Raw genomic sequence first — 18,463 nt, forward strand, 5'->3', positions numbered from 1 at the left:
ATCTGACTTTCTGATTTCTGCCAGTCTAATAGATAGAAAATAACTTGTTTTTTTCCATTTCTATTTCTCAGAAAACCAGTAAGTTTGAGCATCCTTTCCAAGTCCTTTGAGTTTCCTTTTCTATAAATTACTTATTCAGGTGATTCCCTCCCCCACCCCTCTTTTATATTTCCTCCTACTGGGGTTGCTGTCTTCTTGTGGACTTACAAGAATTTCTCATATATTGCAGATATTAGCCCCTTGTCAATTTTAAACTTTGCAAATAACTTCTCCCATTCTATCAGCTCTCTACTAACTTTATCCATGATATGTGTCACTGACCAGAAATCTACAATTTCAACGTAATTGAATTCATAAATTACTTTTCATTATAGCTTGCCCTCAATGCTCACAAAGCTAGTCTACATTTCTTAGTACTTTTTACTTTCATATTTTGTCTATAATCCACATAGCATCCACCTGTATATATGATATTAAATAGTGATTAGTTTCCTTTCCTTTCTTTCTTTTATTTTTATTTTTTGGCAGCACTGGGATTGAGCCCAGAACCTCGCCCATGCTAAGCAAACACTCTACCACTGAGCCACATCCCTGGCTATTTTATTTTATTTTGAGTCTGTAAGTTGCCCAGACTGGCTTCAAACTTGTGGTCCTCCTGTCTCAATTTCTCTAGTGGCTAGGATTACAGGTGTGCACCACTGTACCTGGCTCAGTTTTCTCTTTTCTTTCTTTTTTTTTTTCAATATCCTGGTGAGTTTTCTCAACAATCCACTCTTTCTCTAGGTTCTGCTCCCATTTTTATTGTGTAGTATCATGGAATTCCTATTTACATGTATGTTCCTCTCTGAACTCTCTGTTCTATTCCTTTGGCCCATTAGCCTGCTTGTACCAGTAATCACTTTTTAAATTATATCCCTCTTTACTGTCACTTTTTAAAAATTAATTTGCTATTCACAGACTTTTCTTATTCCATATATATATTTTTAGGAGTTTATTGAGAGGCTCGAGAAATCTAACAAGAATTTGAATAGGGATGGTATTGAATATCTAGATTACTTTTGGGAGAATTAATTTATGTCAATATGAAATCATCCCATCCAGAGTGTGGAATGTTTTTCCATTATTTAAATAATCTCCTATGTTTCCAATCAGAGTTCAAGATTCTGTCCTAAAGATTGCATCGTATTCTTGCCTGAGTTAATTTCTAAAATGTTTTATAGCTATTGTGAGTGAAATACTTTTTTTTTTTTTAACAGAATGGGGTATTGAACCCAGGGCCTCCCACATGCTAGACAAGCACTCTACACTGAGCTATATCCCTAGTTCTTTCTCTTTAAATATTTGTTTAGTTATAAATGAACACAATACCTTTATTTTATCTATCTTTGTGTGGTGCTGAGGATGGAACCCAGGGCCTCACATATGCTAGGCAAGTGCTCTACCACTGAGTGACAACCAAGTCCTACCCAGCCCTTTTAAAAAAAAAATTTTCCATATATTTTATTGGTACATTAGTCTACATAATGGTGGAATTTGTTGTTATATAGTTGTATATGTACACAATATAACAATATAATTTGGCCAATATTATTCCTGAGTATTTCTCCTTTCCTTTCCCTTCTGCCACCCCATGGTCCCTTTAATCTACTCTACTGATCTCCCTTTAATTTTCATGAGATCCATCCCCAACTTTCTTTCCTTTTTTCCTCTCTAGCTTCCACATATAAGAGAAAACATATGACCCTTGACCTTCTGAGTAGGCCCAGCCCCTATTTTTAAGTTGTCTTTTCTTGTTGGTTCTTGCCATTAAACAGAAAGGCTACTGATTTTTAAAGCTGCTTTTTTTAATATTTATTTTTTTAGGTATAGATGGACACAACACAATGCCTTTATTTTTGTGTGGTGCTGAGGATCGAACCCAGGTCCCGCCCATGCTAGGGGAGCGCTCTACCGCTGAGCCACAATCCCAGCCCCTGATTTTTATCTTAATGCCAGCAACATTGATGCTCTCTCAGTTCTGTTTGTCTATTAATTCTGTTTGTTTTCTAATAAGCTGAATGTATCATCTGTGAAAAATGACAATTTCATCTGGTCCTTCCAAAATATGCACCTCTTCTCTTCCTTTCATTAGAGCATTGACCGGGACCTCCAGCCCTGAGCTAAACAGTATTGGTGATAGTGGCCATTCCTGCCTTATTTTTGTTCATAAGAACAACATATTGACTAAAATGATTTAAATGATGGTTGAAATTTTTTGGAATATTACCTTTTCCAAGTTAATCACCATGTAATCCAAGTTTGTTGAATTTTTTAAAAGCACACATTAATATTAACTATAGTAAAGACTTCTCCCACACCAATTGAAATAATCATATGATTTTTCTCAATAAGTCTATTAACATTGTGAACTACATTGGTAGGTTTATCAAGATGAAAATTTTTCCATCTGATTATGATACATCTTAAAATATGCTGTTGCATCTGGTTAGCTCGTATTTTATATAGGATTTTTGCATCTAAATTCATAGGCAAAAATGGAGCTAATCTTGCATTATCTATTTTTTGCATTATTATCTCATTTGGAAATCAAGGACAGGTTAATTTTATTAAATGAGCTGGCAGCTTAACTTTTCTTCTGGAACAGTTTATATGAATTAGAAATCGATCTGAACAGCTATTTGGAAGGGGAATTTTTTTGAGGAAGGGAGGCTGTTGACGACAATGTCATTCCTTTAATACATATTTATCTATTCAAGTTTTACATCCTGTAAATTTTCTATTTTTCTAGAAATGTATCTACTTCATCCAGGTTTTCAGATTGTAATTTTTTTCTTCACATGGGACTAGCAATGTGCAGAGGTTATGGTGGGGTGTAGAGGGAGGTACATCTCACACAATGGTGCAAACACCTTTCCATCATGCCTATGAACCACAAAAGAATCTGTAGTTATTATGTTTTTTTATTATCTCTTTTTCCCCCATGTTTTTATTTGTGCATTATAATTGTACATAATGGTGGGATTTGTTGTTATGTAGTTGTACATGCACACAATGTAACGATATAATTTGGACAATATTATTCCCTAGTACTTCTCTGTACCCTCCCCTTGTCCCTCCCTCTAGTCGCTTTCCTCTACTGATCTCCCTCCCTTTCATTTTCATGAGATTCCCCTCACATCTTGCTTTCCTTTGTCCTCTCCTGCTTCCACATATGAGAGAAAACATATGACCCTTGACCTTCTGAGCTTGGCTTCTTTTACTTAACATAATGGTCTTAAGTTCCATCCATTTTCCTGCAAATGACATAATTTCATTTTTCTTTATAGCTGAATAAAAACCCCACTGGGTATATATACCACATTTTCTTTATCCATTTATGCATTGGTGGACATCTAGGCTGGTTCCATAGTTTGGCTATTGTGAATTTATTATGTTTTGTATTATGTTTTTAACCTCTCTGGAATCGGTAAATATTGTCTGGGTTTTGTTCTATATTTAGTTCTTTCTTTTTGTGTGTGTTTGTTTTAGTGATTAATCTTGTTAGGGTCAATCTTATTAATCTTTTCAAGGAAACAGCATTTGGCTTTGGAACCTTCTGTAATTGTTGTTGCTGATATTCTCAAGGTTATTTATTTCTGCCCCATGTTTGTTTATTTTTTTCTTCTTTTTTTGCTCTCTTGTTCAGCCTCTTGAGTTGAATGCTTAACTCATTTATTTCATTCATTTTTAGAGTCTTCTTTTCCTGACAAATGAATTTAAAGATATTTTTTAAAAAATACATTCACTTGTCATTTGAAATAGCTTTGGTCATTTCACAAATGTGGATGTGTAGTAAGGATTTTTTAATAATCTAATTTTAAGAATTTCATACTTTCCATTGTAGTTTTTAACCCATGGATAATTTAGTAATATGCAACTCAATGTCCAGATACATGATAATTTGACCATTAGTTCGTTATCAATGTCCCTTTATATCTACAATAGTATTATGATCAGAAAACATTGTGGCATACTGATCCTTTGGAGTTGTTAGTCCTCCATGTTGCCTCATAGAGGATCTCTTTTTCAGATATTCTGTGTATGCACAGACCACATACTACGGAGGACGTGCGTATATTCTTTGGCTGTGCCCTTTTGCATTCCAACCAGAAATAAATGTGGTTGAGAACTCTCATGATAACCTGATTCCTTCTCCTTTCAGGTGATCTGCATTTCCCCTTGGGAAATTTCAGAATTTTCTCTTTATATTGTTGGTCTTAAATGTGTGTATGTGCTTGTGTTTTTCCTTTACCTCCCCTGATTGACATTCTCTGATCCCTTTTAATCTTAGGTCTTCCAATTTTTTTGCCCTCTCTTTTAAGCTGCTTATTATCTGGACGTTGACACTTCTACTTTTGTCCTGCACATCTCTCATATTTTCTCTTCCTCTATTTCTTGATTCATTTCCTATTGCCTATGTTGACAGAGTTCCCACTTGATCCTCAAAATTCACTGATCTTTTCATCTATTGCCTTCTTTACTTCATACCCAATTCTTCTACTTCGTTCTTTTTATTCTTTACAAATGTTTTCTTATTCTTACTTCATATTGCTATTATCTTCTCTTGCGTCCTTAAATAAATTGAAAGCATTTAAATGCAGATCCCATCTGTTCCGGAAAGTCAATCTCAGCTGTGTTTCTTAGTTGATGTACTCTTTCAACATGGTGGCCAGTGTTTCCCTGGGGGGCATCGTGATTCCAACTGGTAATGTGGACTGGGGGTGAGCTGAAGGCAGGCCCTGGTCTGTATTGGGATCCTGACTTAAAGCAGGTGAGCACCAAGCACCACGCAGACGAAATCGGGCACCTTCTTCTGCAAGCACCTTCTCTGACTGTGACCCTCCGGGCTGGGAGGGCAGGCAGTGATTGTCCAAGGCAGTGTGGGTGCCTCCCCCAACCCAGCTCCTCACTTTTCTCTCTCCCTACCCCAATCCACCCCAGAGTGTTGTTGTTAGTTCCTAGAATCCCACACTTCCCATTCAGTTATGTGATTTCTCCAGGGATAATTTAGGGACTGAGATGGACAGCTATCTCAGCAGGAAGTCACCACACTACCCATTCTCACATCTGACCTGCCAACCTCCAAATTTGGCTCATTACTTCCTGTATGGATTCATCCTGGCCACCTATACCCGGATTTCACTCATATGCAACTCCCCAGAATGGGGCAGCCTCCCCACCCCCGCCAGAGCACCTTCCTATAACCTGAAGGTCTCCAGTGGGGCACATCATTCCAGTTTATGGTTATGAACAGGAAAACTAAGACCAGTGAAGAATTCTAATGCTCATCCTGCCAGGAGAAAAAAGAAATCCCAAGAGGGATTGTGAACAGAGCCGAGGAGTTCAGGTGCCAGTCTGTGGTGACAGCTCTTGCTCTGTATTTCAGGAAAGAACCTAGAAGTGGTAACTTTTGTCAGATGAGAGGACCCCTTTGACATCCTTGATCTTCTCCACACCCTACAGGCTGTCTCCTCCCCTCCTTCCTGGACCCCTTCTCCCTGACCCAATACTCCCTTCTCTCCCCAGGTGTGGTCCAGACCCTGGCCTTGAGGGCTTCCCTGTACCCCCTGGGAGCCCAGCTCCTGCTCAGAGGCCGCATCTCATGCCTTCTCTTCCCTGGATCTGGCACCATCCTAGGAGGCCACAATGAGGCAGTGAAAAAAAAAAAAATCTCTCAACATAATCTCACTCCGTCTAGCCACCTCATGCCTTCCATGGCTCACTTCCCCTCCCCACACCCAAGACCCTCACCCCAAATTCCCCTCCCCCCTGCAACCCTCCCTCACTCCTGTCTCAAGGAGACTGAGCCCTGGGAGGCTCAGCAGCCAGGGTGGACTGAGGCCTTTTGCACAGCCCCTTGCAAGTCCCTACCTCCTGGCCTGCTTTTCTGGTCTGTCTGTGGTGTCCTTTACCTCCTCTTCCACTTGGCCTCCCCACCCAAACTTCAAGATCCTCTAAGGGCCCCAGCCCCCTCCTGTCCTGCTCTGCCTCTCTCAGCTGGTGAACACAGGACAAGACCTTCAATGCTCCCTTGCAATTATTTAATTCACAAGAAAGGTGGGTGGCCTCAATTCTGCCCACACCTGATCATAGGCTGACTCTGTTTTCCCAGGGGTCCTTCTGCAGAGGGAGATCAATCAGCTGGTGGACACTCCCAGGGGACAAGGGGTCCAACTCAGGTAGAACTGATGGACTTCTGTCCTGTTCAGAGAGCACCTATAGAGGCAGGTAGACTTCTGGAAGCATTTCCCATTGTCCCTGGGGAATGTAGGCTGTGTCGAATGTGTGTAGTGGAATCTGTGTAAAAGAATGATCATATGAGGCTGTGCATGTGGGAGTGTCACTGTGTGTGTGAGTATGAAGGGGCTTACAGGGGTGAACCCGAGCCAGACTATCTCAACATCTCACCCCTGCCTTCTCTGACCCCTGGGGAGATTAGGATTGCAAGTGCTGGGTGCCACCTACTGGACATGAGCTGTGCTACAAGCCATAAGCCACTTTCGCTTTCTCCCTGCCCCCCAACACACACCCACCAGAGTGCACTTTTCTGATCCCAGCTCTTGCTCTGCGACTCAATCCACTTGCTTGTCACCCTGCTCCCCATGACAGTCATGCAGAAACTGAAGACGGAGACCTTGTTCTCCTGAGCTACCTTGTTCTATCCTAGAGAAAGAGCCCTTGGAGGGGAGGCAGACAGGCAGGGCTCACATCCTAGCCTTGGCAGATTACTTAACCTCTCTGAACCTCAGTCCACTTAGCTACAAAATAGGCTAATAGTGTCTACGACACAGAATCCTTGTGAAGTTTAAATAAAATGTAAAATGAAACCATTAAGTTGGGAGGGCAGGGCAGCTACTAGAAGCCAGTGGGGTTAGACTTGGGTCCTCTCAGCTTGTGAGGTGAGGGCTGCCCACAGGCTCTGGCCAGAAACATAGCCTTCCCCCTATCTGTCCTCTGCCTCTTCTCCTGGACTGCTGCCCTGATCAACCCAGACAGCTGCCCAGTCCACCTTTCCAGAGAGCCCAGGCCCTGCCAGAGGCTCCACCTCACACCAGGGTGCCATGAGGATGGTGCTAAGCAGCCACCCAGGGCTCTTCATGGGCAGGCATGGAGCCCACCTTCCAGAGCACCTACCTGCACCCCTACCTCCACCCCCCATCACCAAGTCCCGCCAATCCAACCTCTCACAGTCCTCTCCTCGCCCAGCCCAGGGCAGAGCAGCACCCACAGAATGATCCCTGCTCAAGCTCCCTCGCAGTCACTTCTCTACTGTCCAGCAGGAACTTTCTGGAGCACTCAGAAACACAGAGGAGGTCCCTCTCCTGCCAAAGGCCTGGCCCACAGAGGAAAGGCAAGCTGCACAGCCTGGCATTTTGACCCTTGGGTGTGAGCTGGCCTCTTCTCCCTCCTGCTGTCCGTTCCTCTGCAGGCAGCAGCTCCCTTCCCCGCGCCTTCACTGTGCAGTTCATGTCCCTTGTGCCTGCAGGAGAGCATATCCTCTTCTTCAAATCTCCCTGTGGTTCTTCCCAGGATTATGATCCTGCCTGAGGCCCCACAGCCTGGGTATGAGTTTGGATCCTCCATCGAGCTGTGAGACCCTCCAGACCAGGAACAAAGACTCTGGGCTCAGCACAGGGTCCTGCATGCGTGAGGAAATCATCTGTGGGTTGTTCACTCAATTTGGTGATAAGGAGGGTGTGTCACAGCGTGGTCTTCAAAGGACAACTGGGCTGAGGATGGTTAGCAGATGCGGGGTTGAGGGGTCAGCAAAGCCCCTAGGGATTGTATTCAGGTTGTTTCTTCTTTGTCCAAGACTTATGGAAGAAGGACATGTGCACACATTCAGGGTGGCATGGGAGTCAAGGGCCGAAGAGCAGCCGCCAGCCTACGCAGACTCTTTTGTCAGCTGGGCATCAATAGGATAGCCAACCCCTGCCTGCCTAGGCCAGGAACATACCCCTACTCCTGCCTGGGAGCCCCCTGGTCAGTCCTGAGTCCTGTGCTGGAACCCAAGCCCCAAGAGGAAGGTGGGAGGCTCTGAGACCATCTAGCCCAGGGAAGCAGATTCCATACTCCCATAGGCAGCGATCCACAAGGCTAGCATCCTGGGGGGTTGTTGTGATGACAGGTTGGCCCTATCTATCTCCTCCTTCACAGGTCGAGCCTGACTAGTCAAGATGTGATGAACAGAAGAGAGGTTTAGGCCAGTTGGGGACAGGGCCTGGAGACTTTGCCAGTCAAACTTCCTCATGGCCCCCAACCTGGATTCTGCTTCTCTCACCTGTGCTGAGGCAAACACTCACACGGTCAGGTGAGCAAGGTCTAACTCCCAGACACAACCCAGGGATGGATCTGGTGTGGGGCTCACCACAGGGGAACCCCTTTGACAGGACACAGGGAAACTGGGATGTGGGACTTAACAGGGATTCGGGCATCCTGAAGCTAGAACAAGGTTCAGAGTCTGGGACCCGTGCAGTACAGCCTGACAACCAAGGTAGGCCAGCACACAGGTATAGAAGGCCACCTCCTCCAGGCAGTCTCCCTGATTGCTTCAGCTTCTCTTTGCATTCCACAATTTCTTAAAAATCGATGTGTCCCTTCACTGCTCCATGTCTAAGCTTCACCATCTGCAACCCGCCCCTGAGCATGTACCAGCGGGCACAGGGCAGGCACAGGGAGTAACCCAAGAGGACTATAACCCCCCCCCAAAGAAGGGCTAAGCACCAGGGGGGGACTCTGACAGCTGGGGGAGTTCCAAAGGACATATGCCTTTCCCAGGTCTGTTTCCCCTCCACCCCATGCAGGGTCTGCCCACAGCCCCACAGGGCGGGGTTGGTAGAAAGAAATAGATTTATTTTCATGTACAAAGCGGTCAGCCCACAGGACCACATACAACAGGTGCACAGAGTCCTAGAAAAACACGTCTCTCTAAAGGCAACTCAGAGTAGGTAAGGCAGGTGGCCCCTCCCCGCCCCCACACACAGAACAAAACAGAAGAGCGAAACCAGTGGGCCAGGCTGAAGCAAGAGGCCTGGCCCTGGAGGGACCCCAAGCCCTGGGGCACAGGTGGATATGGCCTTGAAGAGGAGAGAAACCCTGCCAGGGTGAAGCCAGGTTCCTCTCTGGCTGCAGGAAAGGGAGAAGGACTCAGGCCAAGGGGTGTACTTAGGAGACACTGAGGAACTCAGGGGACACTGAGGAACTCAGGGCCCTAGGGTAGCAGAGACATTTCACACCCTCTGTTGGGCTCCTTGGCGCTGTGGAGACTTTTATCTAAACAGGATCTTAGAGAACAGATTGTCTTAATCTCTGTTTTGCCCAGGTAGGGAAAGGAACTTGCCCAGGGTCACACAGCCAGCAGAAAGCATTGCTGAAACATCTGTCCTGTCTCCCAGCATGGGATCCTTCTGCCCATTCATTGTTCCTATCTGCTTTCTGCCTAAGTCCCCTCCCCAGAACACTGAGCTGCCCCTCTGGCAGCTTCCTCCTGGAGTCCCTGTATCCCTCAAGTACAGGGGTGGTCCTCTGAGGCACCTTTACCCCGTGTTGATTTCCATTTCTGCCCACAGCAGAGCTAGTGATTGTTTCCCCTGCTCATGGAGAAGTCCCACCTTCCCTTCCATGAGGAGCCTGGAGACCCCAATGGGGTGGGGCCCCCAGGGGAGAAGGACACAGATCTGATGAGGCAAGAAAGGGGCATAGAAGGAACCATCCAGGCTGTTCAGAGAAAGAGTGGCTTGGGGAGAACTCGCCAGGGTACTGCCAGAGGAGCAGAGCAGGGCCCACTGCTCATTGGTCACCCCTGTGCTCCTGGAGGACAAGTCACAAAGTCTTGGCAAGGCTGGAAGTGTTGCTTTCACTCTAAAGATGAGAAAGCTGAGGCCCAGGAAAGTCCACACATGCCCAGGGTGACATGGCACATCCTGGTCTAGAATCCAGGACCCATGGCTCTAGTTCCCAGTGCATCAGGCCAGACTGGTGGAGGGTAGTGGGAAAAGAGCCGGGCAGGAAGGGTCCCGGAGGGGATCACTCAGCATCAAGGCTGCAGCAGCCATTGACGGGAGCCCTAGTGCCGTCCACCTCGGGCACCTCGTATTCCTCATCCAGGAAGTCCAGCGAGTTGTTGCTTGGGAGGCCACGGATGGTGAACTTGTGGGACACCTTGGTCCAATGTTCACGGTTGGAGGCCACCCGCTCATACAGCTCTGCCGCCTTGGGGAACAAGTCCTGTAAAAGTCTGTGGGAGTTGAAGACGGAGCAGGGTTAGAGGTTAAAACTCAGCATAGACAGCAAGAAAAATGAAGAGTCGCACCACAGGTGGAATTTCTGCAGGGGCCTGAGCTGTAGGATTAGCACAGGAAAGCAGGATGGTCTCCCACAGCTGGGGGCCAAGGATGAAATGGAGGGACCATTGAGGCAGGAGGCAGCTGTGTACCAGCTGGAGCTGGTCAAGGACAAACTCAGCACCATGTCTACTGTTTCACCCACAGCTGGCCCCACTCTGCACCACCCTCTCCAGGCAGTCCCTAGCCATCCCTGTGAGCTCACTCACTTGTAGATGGGCATTGCAATGTGCTCCATGAAGCTGATCTGCAGCTCAGGGATGTAGGCCTTCTCCCGGTCCATCATCTCCATTGGCCGGTTGCCCATGGCTTTCTCCTGCAGGCAGCAAGACATCAGGCATGCCCCTCTTGTTCCTCCATCAGGGACCAGGGTCAGGCTAGCCCAATCCCGCCCCAGCCTAGGCCAGAAGTGCTCCCCCAACCTGAACATACCAAGTCTCCCTGGGAGAAGAATTCTTTGTAGATCAGCTCCTGGAAGACAATGTTCTTGTTACCTGCTGTGGGTGGGATCCACCCCCCCAAGCCCATGCTCCAAGAGCAAATTGAGGCCGAGTGATCCAGTCCCACTGAGGGCCTGACATTACCAGCCCAAGCCTGGCAGTGAGGTGGTCCTAGAAGAGGTGGATGCTGGGTTCTGGTCCACCTTTCACCAGTCACTGACTTTCTGTGCAACCCTGAGTCTCCTCACCCATCACCTGAGTAGTCTAGGTTTCTGTCTCCCCCAAATCTAGCCAGGCTGGGCTTAGCACAGAGAGGCTGCAGAGGGGTCACAGAGCTGAGCAGAATGTGTAGCCTATACCTTCGCAGACAGGGGATCACTTACTGCGATCTTTCTGGTGGTCTTCCAGCCCTTAGTCTGGTCAGAGAGGTCACAGGAGGTCATCAGGAGGCAGAGGAGAAGTCTGTGGTGCTGCTTGTTGGTTTGGTCATAGCCCACTGTTGGGGGACCATGGGTTTAAGGAGAGGAGGAGCAGCCTCCTTGTACCCTCTGAGAACTAGGCTCCCACCTCAAAGCTAGCCAGGGAATTGGGCCTTCCCAATGGGAGTCAAGGGGCCAGTGCTGGGTCTTTTGGGAGGGGCCATGTTGCCAGGGAAGGGCCAATGCTGAAAGGGAATGTGTCTGAGCCCTGGGGATGCTCCCCAAGCAGTTCCCCACCCTGATCACCCATCCCTCCCTGGCTGGGAGCCTAGGGCTAATGGCAGGCACCTTCGGCCATCTTCTGAAGGTCCTTGAAGATGCGGAGGTGGTGGGCCAGGTCCGTGGCCAAGATGATATCTCGCATCAGGTCCAGCATGCGCTGGTAGTCCTGGGGTGGGTCAAGGGAGGAGCTTCATGGCCTCCCGCTGGACACAACCCCCCCACTCACCCCTGAGGAGTACCCACAGCTCCTTCTTCTGTCTGGGCCAGTTGCTGGACCCACCCCTACTCGCTGCTCCCCGCCCATCACCTTCCGGGAGAAGTGGTCAAAGATGTTGCAGCCGTGGGTATTAAGGATGGCGATGGCCTGAGCAAAGTGATGCCTCTGGGGGAAGAGAAGAGAGGGACGGCTGGGGCAAAGGGGCTCCCCACACCCTGGCCCCACAAGAGGCAGTCAAACCAGGTAGAAAGGGGACTCAGGAGTCCTGCTTCCCTTTCTGAGCTATTCCAACCCTCTGGGTGACCCAGGGCAAGTCCTTGTCCAGCTCCACGCCTCAGACACCTCAGCTGTCACATGGAGAGACCCAGTAAAGTAAACTTGAAGGGCATCACAGGTTGGAAAAATTTTGAAAGGTTTCCTTGAAGTCTTAGACACTAATTCACGCAGAAAACATTTGTTTGCTGACAAGGAAAGGCGAGACAAGGAGGCGAGAGCAAGGCCCTGTCTCCAGATGCTGAAAGGCTGTCACTCGGAGGAGGAGCTGGCTGAGGCCAGGGGACAGAGGGCACAACCAGGGCTGCTGCCAGGTCTCCTGGGAGAAGGCAAGCACCACATGCATTTCTGGGGGTGTGAAAACAGGGGCAGCCTCTGGAAGGGTGTTGTGGGAGGAAGCCTAGGGCAAAGTGACCTTGGAGATTTGGCTCCCACCTGAGCCAAGACAAGTGCAGAAAACTCAGACATGTCTCAGACCTGGTCCTGATCCAAAGATCCTCCAAGTGAGGGTGGGGAACCCAACAATCAAAGGCAAGGCTGAGCCACTGTAATTCCAGTAGATCAAGAGTTCAAAGCCAGCCTCAGCAACTTATCAAGGCCCTAAGCAATTCAATGAGACCCTTTTCTAAATAAAATGCAAAACAGGGCTGGGGCTGGGGCCCAGTGGTGAAGCATCCCTGGGTTCAATCTCCAGTACAAAAAAAAAAGACAAAGCTGAGAAGGCTGAGTTGGACAGGGGGCCAGGGTTGACCCACACAGCCAAAGGGACGCACCCTACACCCAGTAGTCCCTTTGCAAACCTGGCTCAGGCAGTTCCTACAGCCCCACTCACAAACCCATCTGCACCCACAAACCCCCCAACCCAGTTAGGAAAATGAGCCAGACTTGCCCTGGGAGTGGCAGCAGCTCCCACAGCCTGTTTAGAGAGCCTGGTGTGGGAACAGGAGGTGCTGGGTCACAGTCTAACTTTGCAAGTCACTGGCCTTATGGGGATTAGCAAGAGAGGGTCAGGGCAGAATGACAATTACCTCCATGACAGAGCCCTCGGAGCTATAGAGCGCAGCCAGCACAGATTTCTGGAAAAGCCCAGGAAAACTCCAGTCACTCCTCACATGCAGGTCCAAGCATCCACCACAGTTGAGACTCAGCAGCATCTGCTCCTACCCACTGCCCCGCTCCTGCCTCTCTGAGAGCCCTGGGCAACCCCAGAAGGCATCTCCAGGCTCTAAACTGCTCCCCTTCTCATGCCCCCACCTCTCCTCCCAGACGTCAGGGAGGGCTCCTGCTTGGGGAGGGCAGGTCTCACCGAGGCCACCTGGAAGGAGTTATTAGTGCCTCTGTGGTCCAGGTCATGACACATGCAGGAAATAAACAAGGCAAAGATCTCGATGTCCCTGGTTAGGAGACAGAAAGAAGAAAAGTCACCCACAGCTCCCTCTCTGAGCCCCCCAGAAGAGAGACAGCTGGGAAGTGTCCAGCAGCCACCCAAACAGGCAGTTGGGACACCCCAGTCTCCTTCTTGGAAAGAAGCACTGGTTTGGAGTGTGGCAAACCCAGGTGGGAATCAGGCCCACTAGTCACTAATCCTGAGCCAGTCCCTCCTGGAGACGGGGGCTATGCAACCTTCCTCCCCAGGCTGAGAAGACTCCATGAGTGTGCAGGTACAGGACCTGCCTCATAGGAGATGCCTCCCTCTCCCAGGGTAGGGAACCTCAGCTGCTGCCAGATGTGGGGGAGGAGCAGCCACTCACTCGAGGTAGTTGGTGAGCTCCAAGTTCTTGTAGAGCAGGTAGCAGAAGTGGGAGACAGAAAAGGCGTGCATCCAGTTGTGGTAGGGGGGATCCCGGTAGCCCTTCTTTACCATCAAACAGAACCTGGGAGAGGACAGGAGGCAGCAGAGGGGTCTCAGCTTCCCCTCCTCCAGGAAGCCCTTTGGGCTCTGCCTTCCTTTATTCATGATCCAGATTGCATCTCATTCATGCATTCTCCCCAACCCTACGAGACTGGGTCTCCTGCAGTTGTACTCAGAGAAACCAACAGAGGTGAGAGTGAGGCTGTCTGCACCCAGGGGAGGGCTAGGGGCACATACCGGGCCAGTGTCGGGCAGTCAATTTTGTAGTTATTGATGAAATTCATGTCCTGCAGCATACTCAGGATGGCCTGGAGGAAATGGATGAGAAGGACGAGAGGAATTGTCAATATCATGATGGGGCTCCTGTCTCAGACATTTTTGAAGTCCCAGCTCAAAATTTGGGAGTCTTATAACTTTAAATCTAAATTAAAGGATCATAAGATTGTTGAACCAAGCATTCTCATGTCTGTGAACTTTTAGACATCTAAGGGCCCTAGCACTAAGAACTCTTGGAACAAAGCTCACCTAAAATCTTAGAAAAATGGGGCAGGGGCTGCAAATCCTAAAGCCACAAGCTCAAGTATCAGTGGTCCTGGAGCTGTTCTTGGTGATCATCCAGTCCAGCCCCTGGGCCCTGGACAACTCCACAGCCCCATAATGACAGACCACATGCCCACTCCATCTCTAAAGGAGCCTCCATAGCCTTCCTTGATGACCCTGTCTTATGGGAAATTCTTACGCACATCTAACTTAAATCTCTGACTGTATGTCCTTCCACTTCCCTGTCAAGCAGGGGAGGGCCAGCTCACCATGGAAGTGTCATCCTCTGGTAGAGAGCGAGGGGTATAGGTAAAATTGGCAAAGTTGGAGTCAATGGCAGCCACAGGCTGGATGCCGTCATGGAGAAGTTTGGTATATTCATCATCAGAGACCTAGAAGAAGCCAGCCAGAGAATTAGACAATGGCTTCCTTCCTGTCCAGTGTCCTCACTCTCAAATTCCCATGGCAGGTGGGGGATCCTTCACACAGAATGCAGCCCAGTTGAGCCCCTACCCTATGAACTGTGAATGGGTAGATCTCCACCCTCCCCACCCAGCCCTACAACCCACCTTCCTGCCGGTGACCACCTTTTACCTATGCAGATATCCTATCCTCCACAAAGACAGGGAGACACCCCTTTGTGACACTTCAACTCATGGTGGCTTTTCATAGACACTAACCTAGCAGTCCTTCTCTTGGGAGACCTTCCTAGAGTCTAACTTCAATTCTTCATATGACAGTTTTTAGCCTATTCACAAAGTCTGGGACCCTTTAGTTTGGACACAGATGAGAAGAAATGTCCAAGTGAACAATGATTATCACATACTGTGAACTGAGGCTTAAAATAGCTATTCTGACACAGGACCTGTGAATGGGCTAGAACATCAGCAGTTAGGGTTGCCCAGGACTGTGTAACTCTCATACCCAGGGAAGTGGTGGGGAAAAGCCCTGGGTGGGTTTCCCAGCCTTCAGTAATTCCCAAGATGGGACTTACTCCATGGACTTGGGAAATACTTGATTTAATCAAGTTCTTCCCTGGGTAGAATACTGCCTGCAGGCTACTTGCAGCCTTGGTGCTGAACTGAGAAACAGCTTAGAGGAGAGGTCTGTAAGCAGGAGTTGGGGAAGCTGTCCCTGAGCAGAGCAGGAGGCCAGGTGTTGCTTTGGGTCTGTCTTCTCTACCCTAGGTGATCAATCAGTCAGAAAGCCCAGCCCTGACCTGGGCTGTTGAAGATTCTGAAAGGCAGGGAAGGAGGGTACAGGAGCAGATGGCCCTGAAAAGGACAGAAACGCCACACAAGCCTCACCTTCATGTGGTACATCATCATCTCATTGGCCAGGTGGCTGCGATACTGAGCCTCATTCACTTTTTTGTATAGGAGAGACTGAGGAGAGAGAGAGAAAGACAGGACTCAAACAAGACAACTGTGAAATCCTTGAAACACCCAAAAGTGGTACAGAGGGATGAGACAGAAGCCCATTGGGACCCCAGACTGAGCCTTTTGGCTCCAACCAGAGTACAGGCCCCACCTCTGACTTATGTCCAGAGCTCCCGAAACCACCTCCCCAGTCCTCTTCACATTTGAGGCACTTTGCACCCCTCCAGGGCTTGGCCCAGACTCCAGTGATGAATACCAAGGCCCACGGAAGGAAGAGCAGCAAGGAGGGGACTCATGCCAGGGAACTGGGGTTGGATTCTCAGATCAGAACTTCCAACAAGCTGGACAATGAGACCCAATATTGGTCAGAAAGAGGTTGACCAGGGGTTTGGGTTGAGGTCGTTGCTTCTGGAGGACAGGGGTAGATTTTCAGCAACCAGGGTTTTTCATGATACCCAGAGGCTAAGTGGAAAGGGCAAGAAATAGTATCCCCAACTGGAAACTAAGCCCAGAGCACTGAAGGCTGCGTGGCACCTCAGCAGCATCCCAGGATCTAAGTCCCATCCCAGGAATTGAACCTTCTAGACCCAGTAGGGAGAGAGGGTGGAGGAAGTAGAATGGGGAGGGGGTTGTCCCTCATCGGCCCCGCCCCCGTCCCTCCCCCTCACATGGGCGATGCTGATGCCGCAGTAGATGGAGAAGGCAGTGGCCAGGTCCTCGTCGAACTTGCTGAACCAGGGCCCATTGATCTTGTTTACCAGCTCGGCCACACCGATAACCTCTGGGGAAGGGAGAAGGGCTAGGAACCACAGCGGAGGGGCCGGGCAGGGACCTGCCCTCCCGAGCCCCGCCCACCCCGCTCAGGCCCCTCCCGACTGGACCGCCCCAGCCCCGCCCCCGCTGCCCGGAGGCTGCACCCTGGTTCTCGTTCTTGATGGGGAAGCAAAGGATGTTGCGCGTGCGGAAGCCGGTGCTGTCGTCCACTCCGCGGTAGAAAAGCGGGTGGGCGTACGCGTCTGGGATGTTCAGGATCTGGCCCGTGGTGGCCACGTGGCCCGCGATGCCCTGATCGGCTGGGATGCGGATCTCGTAGGTCTGCCACAGCAAGGAAGGAGCAGAAAGGATTGTTAGTGGCCTATCCACCGAGGGCCCCCTGAGGATTCACGGACACCCCCTCACACATACACCCCCACCGCCGCCCAGGACCACACAATCCCTCACCTCATCATCCACGACCCCCCCATCAAACACTTTGGCCACCAGCTCATTCTGATCCAGCAGGAACACAGAGCAGCTGTGGGGAGATAAGGTTAGTCCTCAGAGCCCTGACATCCCTCCAGCCACCCCCCTCCACCCCGACTTCTTATGATTTGAGTGGAGACCAGATTTCTGAGAACTAGTAGGAATGCCCTGGAGTGAGATCCCCTCAGGTATGGCTGGCTCCTGGCATTTGTCTACTCGGAAGAGCACCTACTATGTGCAGTGCACTGTGATAAGAGCTGGGCACAGCAAGCAAAGCTAGCCCTGGCTCTGCTGTCAGTTGAGTTTACCGTCCAGTAGGGAGATAGGTACAAAATAAAGGATCAGTCAAAATGCAGTGGGGGGACAGGGGATATAGCTCAGTTGGTAGAGTGCTTTCTTTGCATGCACAAAGCCCTGGGTTCAATCCCCAGCAACACACACACACACACACACACACACACAGTGGAGTCCCACAAGAAGGCAGGGAGGTGGAGAAGGGGGAAAGGAAAGGAGGCAATGAGGACTGAGGCCCAAAACCTTCTCCCTCCAGCCCTCTAGGGAGATCCACTCACATCTCTGCATTGCTGAGGTTTCTGGCCTCTGTGATGATCTCCTGGAGCAGAACAGAGACATCATCTGGGGGAGGGAGAAGAACAGCACAATGTTGACACCAGGTTGTAGTACTGAGGCCAAGCCTTCCCACCGCTCCTAACCAGACAGCCTCACATGGAGGACACTGCACTCACCCAGGTGAGTGAAGAGGTTCTTTGCCACTTGAAGAAGAGCCTGGAAAGGAGAAAATGGAAATAATAGCCGATTGAGGACCCTCTATCCAGTTCCCCACTTCAAAATTCCCAGGGGCTTCTCATTCCTTGTTTTGTGCTCTCTGGACAAGCTAGAATCTGACAGTATCTAATATGTTATTTGGCTAATAAATAAAGAAGTGAGGAAATAGCCCCAGAGAAAGTGGGAAGATATCTCTTGTCTAACTGCCCACATTGAACACTAGAGGGCGATCAGTGCCTGTGGCCGGTGTTGCTTGGGCTGGGCCTGAGGAAACTACTGACCTCTCTTCTTAAGAGGCCGCCAGGTTACTAGGTTACCTATCTGCTGCAGCGCAGGGCAGCCATTGGTCCAGGAAGGCATGGACACCTCCTTAGGGATTGGCTCTCTAGTCCCGAGAGCTGGGTGAGCTGGGTGAACTCGTCCCGGGAGGGGCTCAAAGCAGGCCGCTCACCTGGCACTCACACTTGAGCTTCTGCTCCTTCTGGAAGGCCAGGGTACTGGTGAGCACTGTGCCTGTGTAGTGGAAGCAGTGCTGGATCACATGCTCATCCTGGTCTGTGAACCTGGAGGGAGGGGCTGGGGTCACTGAAGAGGGAAGGGAAGACAGGCTTCTCTCCCCAATTCTCCTTACTTCTGTGCCCCCAGAAACCC

The 18,463-nt window shown here is 49.5% G+C and overlaps 1 protein-coding gene and 1 pseudogene across 3 annotated transcripts in view; both read right to left on the reverse strand.

Moving 5' to 3' along the window:
* Positions 1–2,831: 2,831 nt before the first annotated feature.
* Positions 2,832–2,941, reverse strand: LOC124091271 (small nucleolar RNA U13; annotated as a pseudogene).
* A 5,930-nt stretch (positions 2,942–8,871) lies between these two features.
* The window catches only part of Pde2a (phosphodiesterase 2A), an 88,362-nt gene continuing 78,770 nt past the window's right edge, over positions 8,872–18,463 (reverse strand). For all 3 annotated transcript variants that reach the window (XM_058578517.1, XM_046441869.2, XM_046441868.1), the window contains 18 exons: positions 18,264–18,375; positions 17,773–17,812; positions 17,599–17,662; positions 17,006–17,078; positions 16,702–16,879; positions 16,453–16,565; positions 15,713–15,790; positions 14,675–14,797; positions 14,103–14,173; positions 13,765–13,887; positions 13,320–13,407; positions 13,042–13,089; positions 11,831–11,905; positions 11,590–11,689; positions 11,206–11,318; positions 10,815–10,853; positions 10,592–10,698; positions 8,872–10,276 (listed from right to left, as the gene is read on the reverse strand). In XM_058578517.1, coding sequence (XP_058434500.1) covers positions 10,066–10,276; positions 10,592–10,698; positions 10,815–10,853; positions 11,206–11,318; positions 11,590–11,689; positions 11,831–11,905; positions 13,042–13,089; positions 13,320–13,407; positions 13,765–13,887; positions 14,103–14,173; positions 14,675–14,797; positions 15,713–15,790; positions 16,453–16,565; positions 16,702–16,879; positions 17,006–17,078; positions 17,599–17,662; positions 17,773–17,812; positions 18,264–18,375 — 1,756 coding nt within the window. In that variant the 3' untranslated portion in view covers positions 8,872–10,065. The remainder of the gene's footprint in view (positions 10,277–10,591; positions 10,699–10,814; positions 10,854–11,205; positions 11,319–11,589; positions 11,690–11,830; positions 11,906–13,041; positions 13,090–13,319; positions 13,408–13,764; positions 13,888–14,102; positions 14,174–14,674; positions 14,798–15,712; positions 15,791–16,452; positions 16,566–16,701; positions 16,880–17,005; positions 17,079–17,598; positions 17,663–17,772; positions 17,813–18,263; positions 18,376–18,463) is intronic.

The sequence above is a fragment of the Marmota monax genome, unplaced genomic scaffold, assembly GCF_021218885.2.
Source record: "Marmota monax isolate L192 unplaced genomic scaffold, Marmota_monax_Labrador192_F-V1.1 WCK01_AAM20220418_F8-fsc00068, whole genome shotgun sequence".
Lineage (NCBI taxonomy): Eukaryota > Metazoa > Chordata > Mammalia > Rodentia > Sciuridae > Marmota > Marmota monax.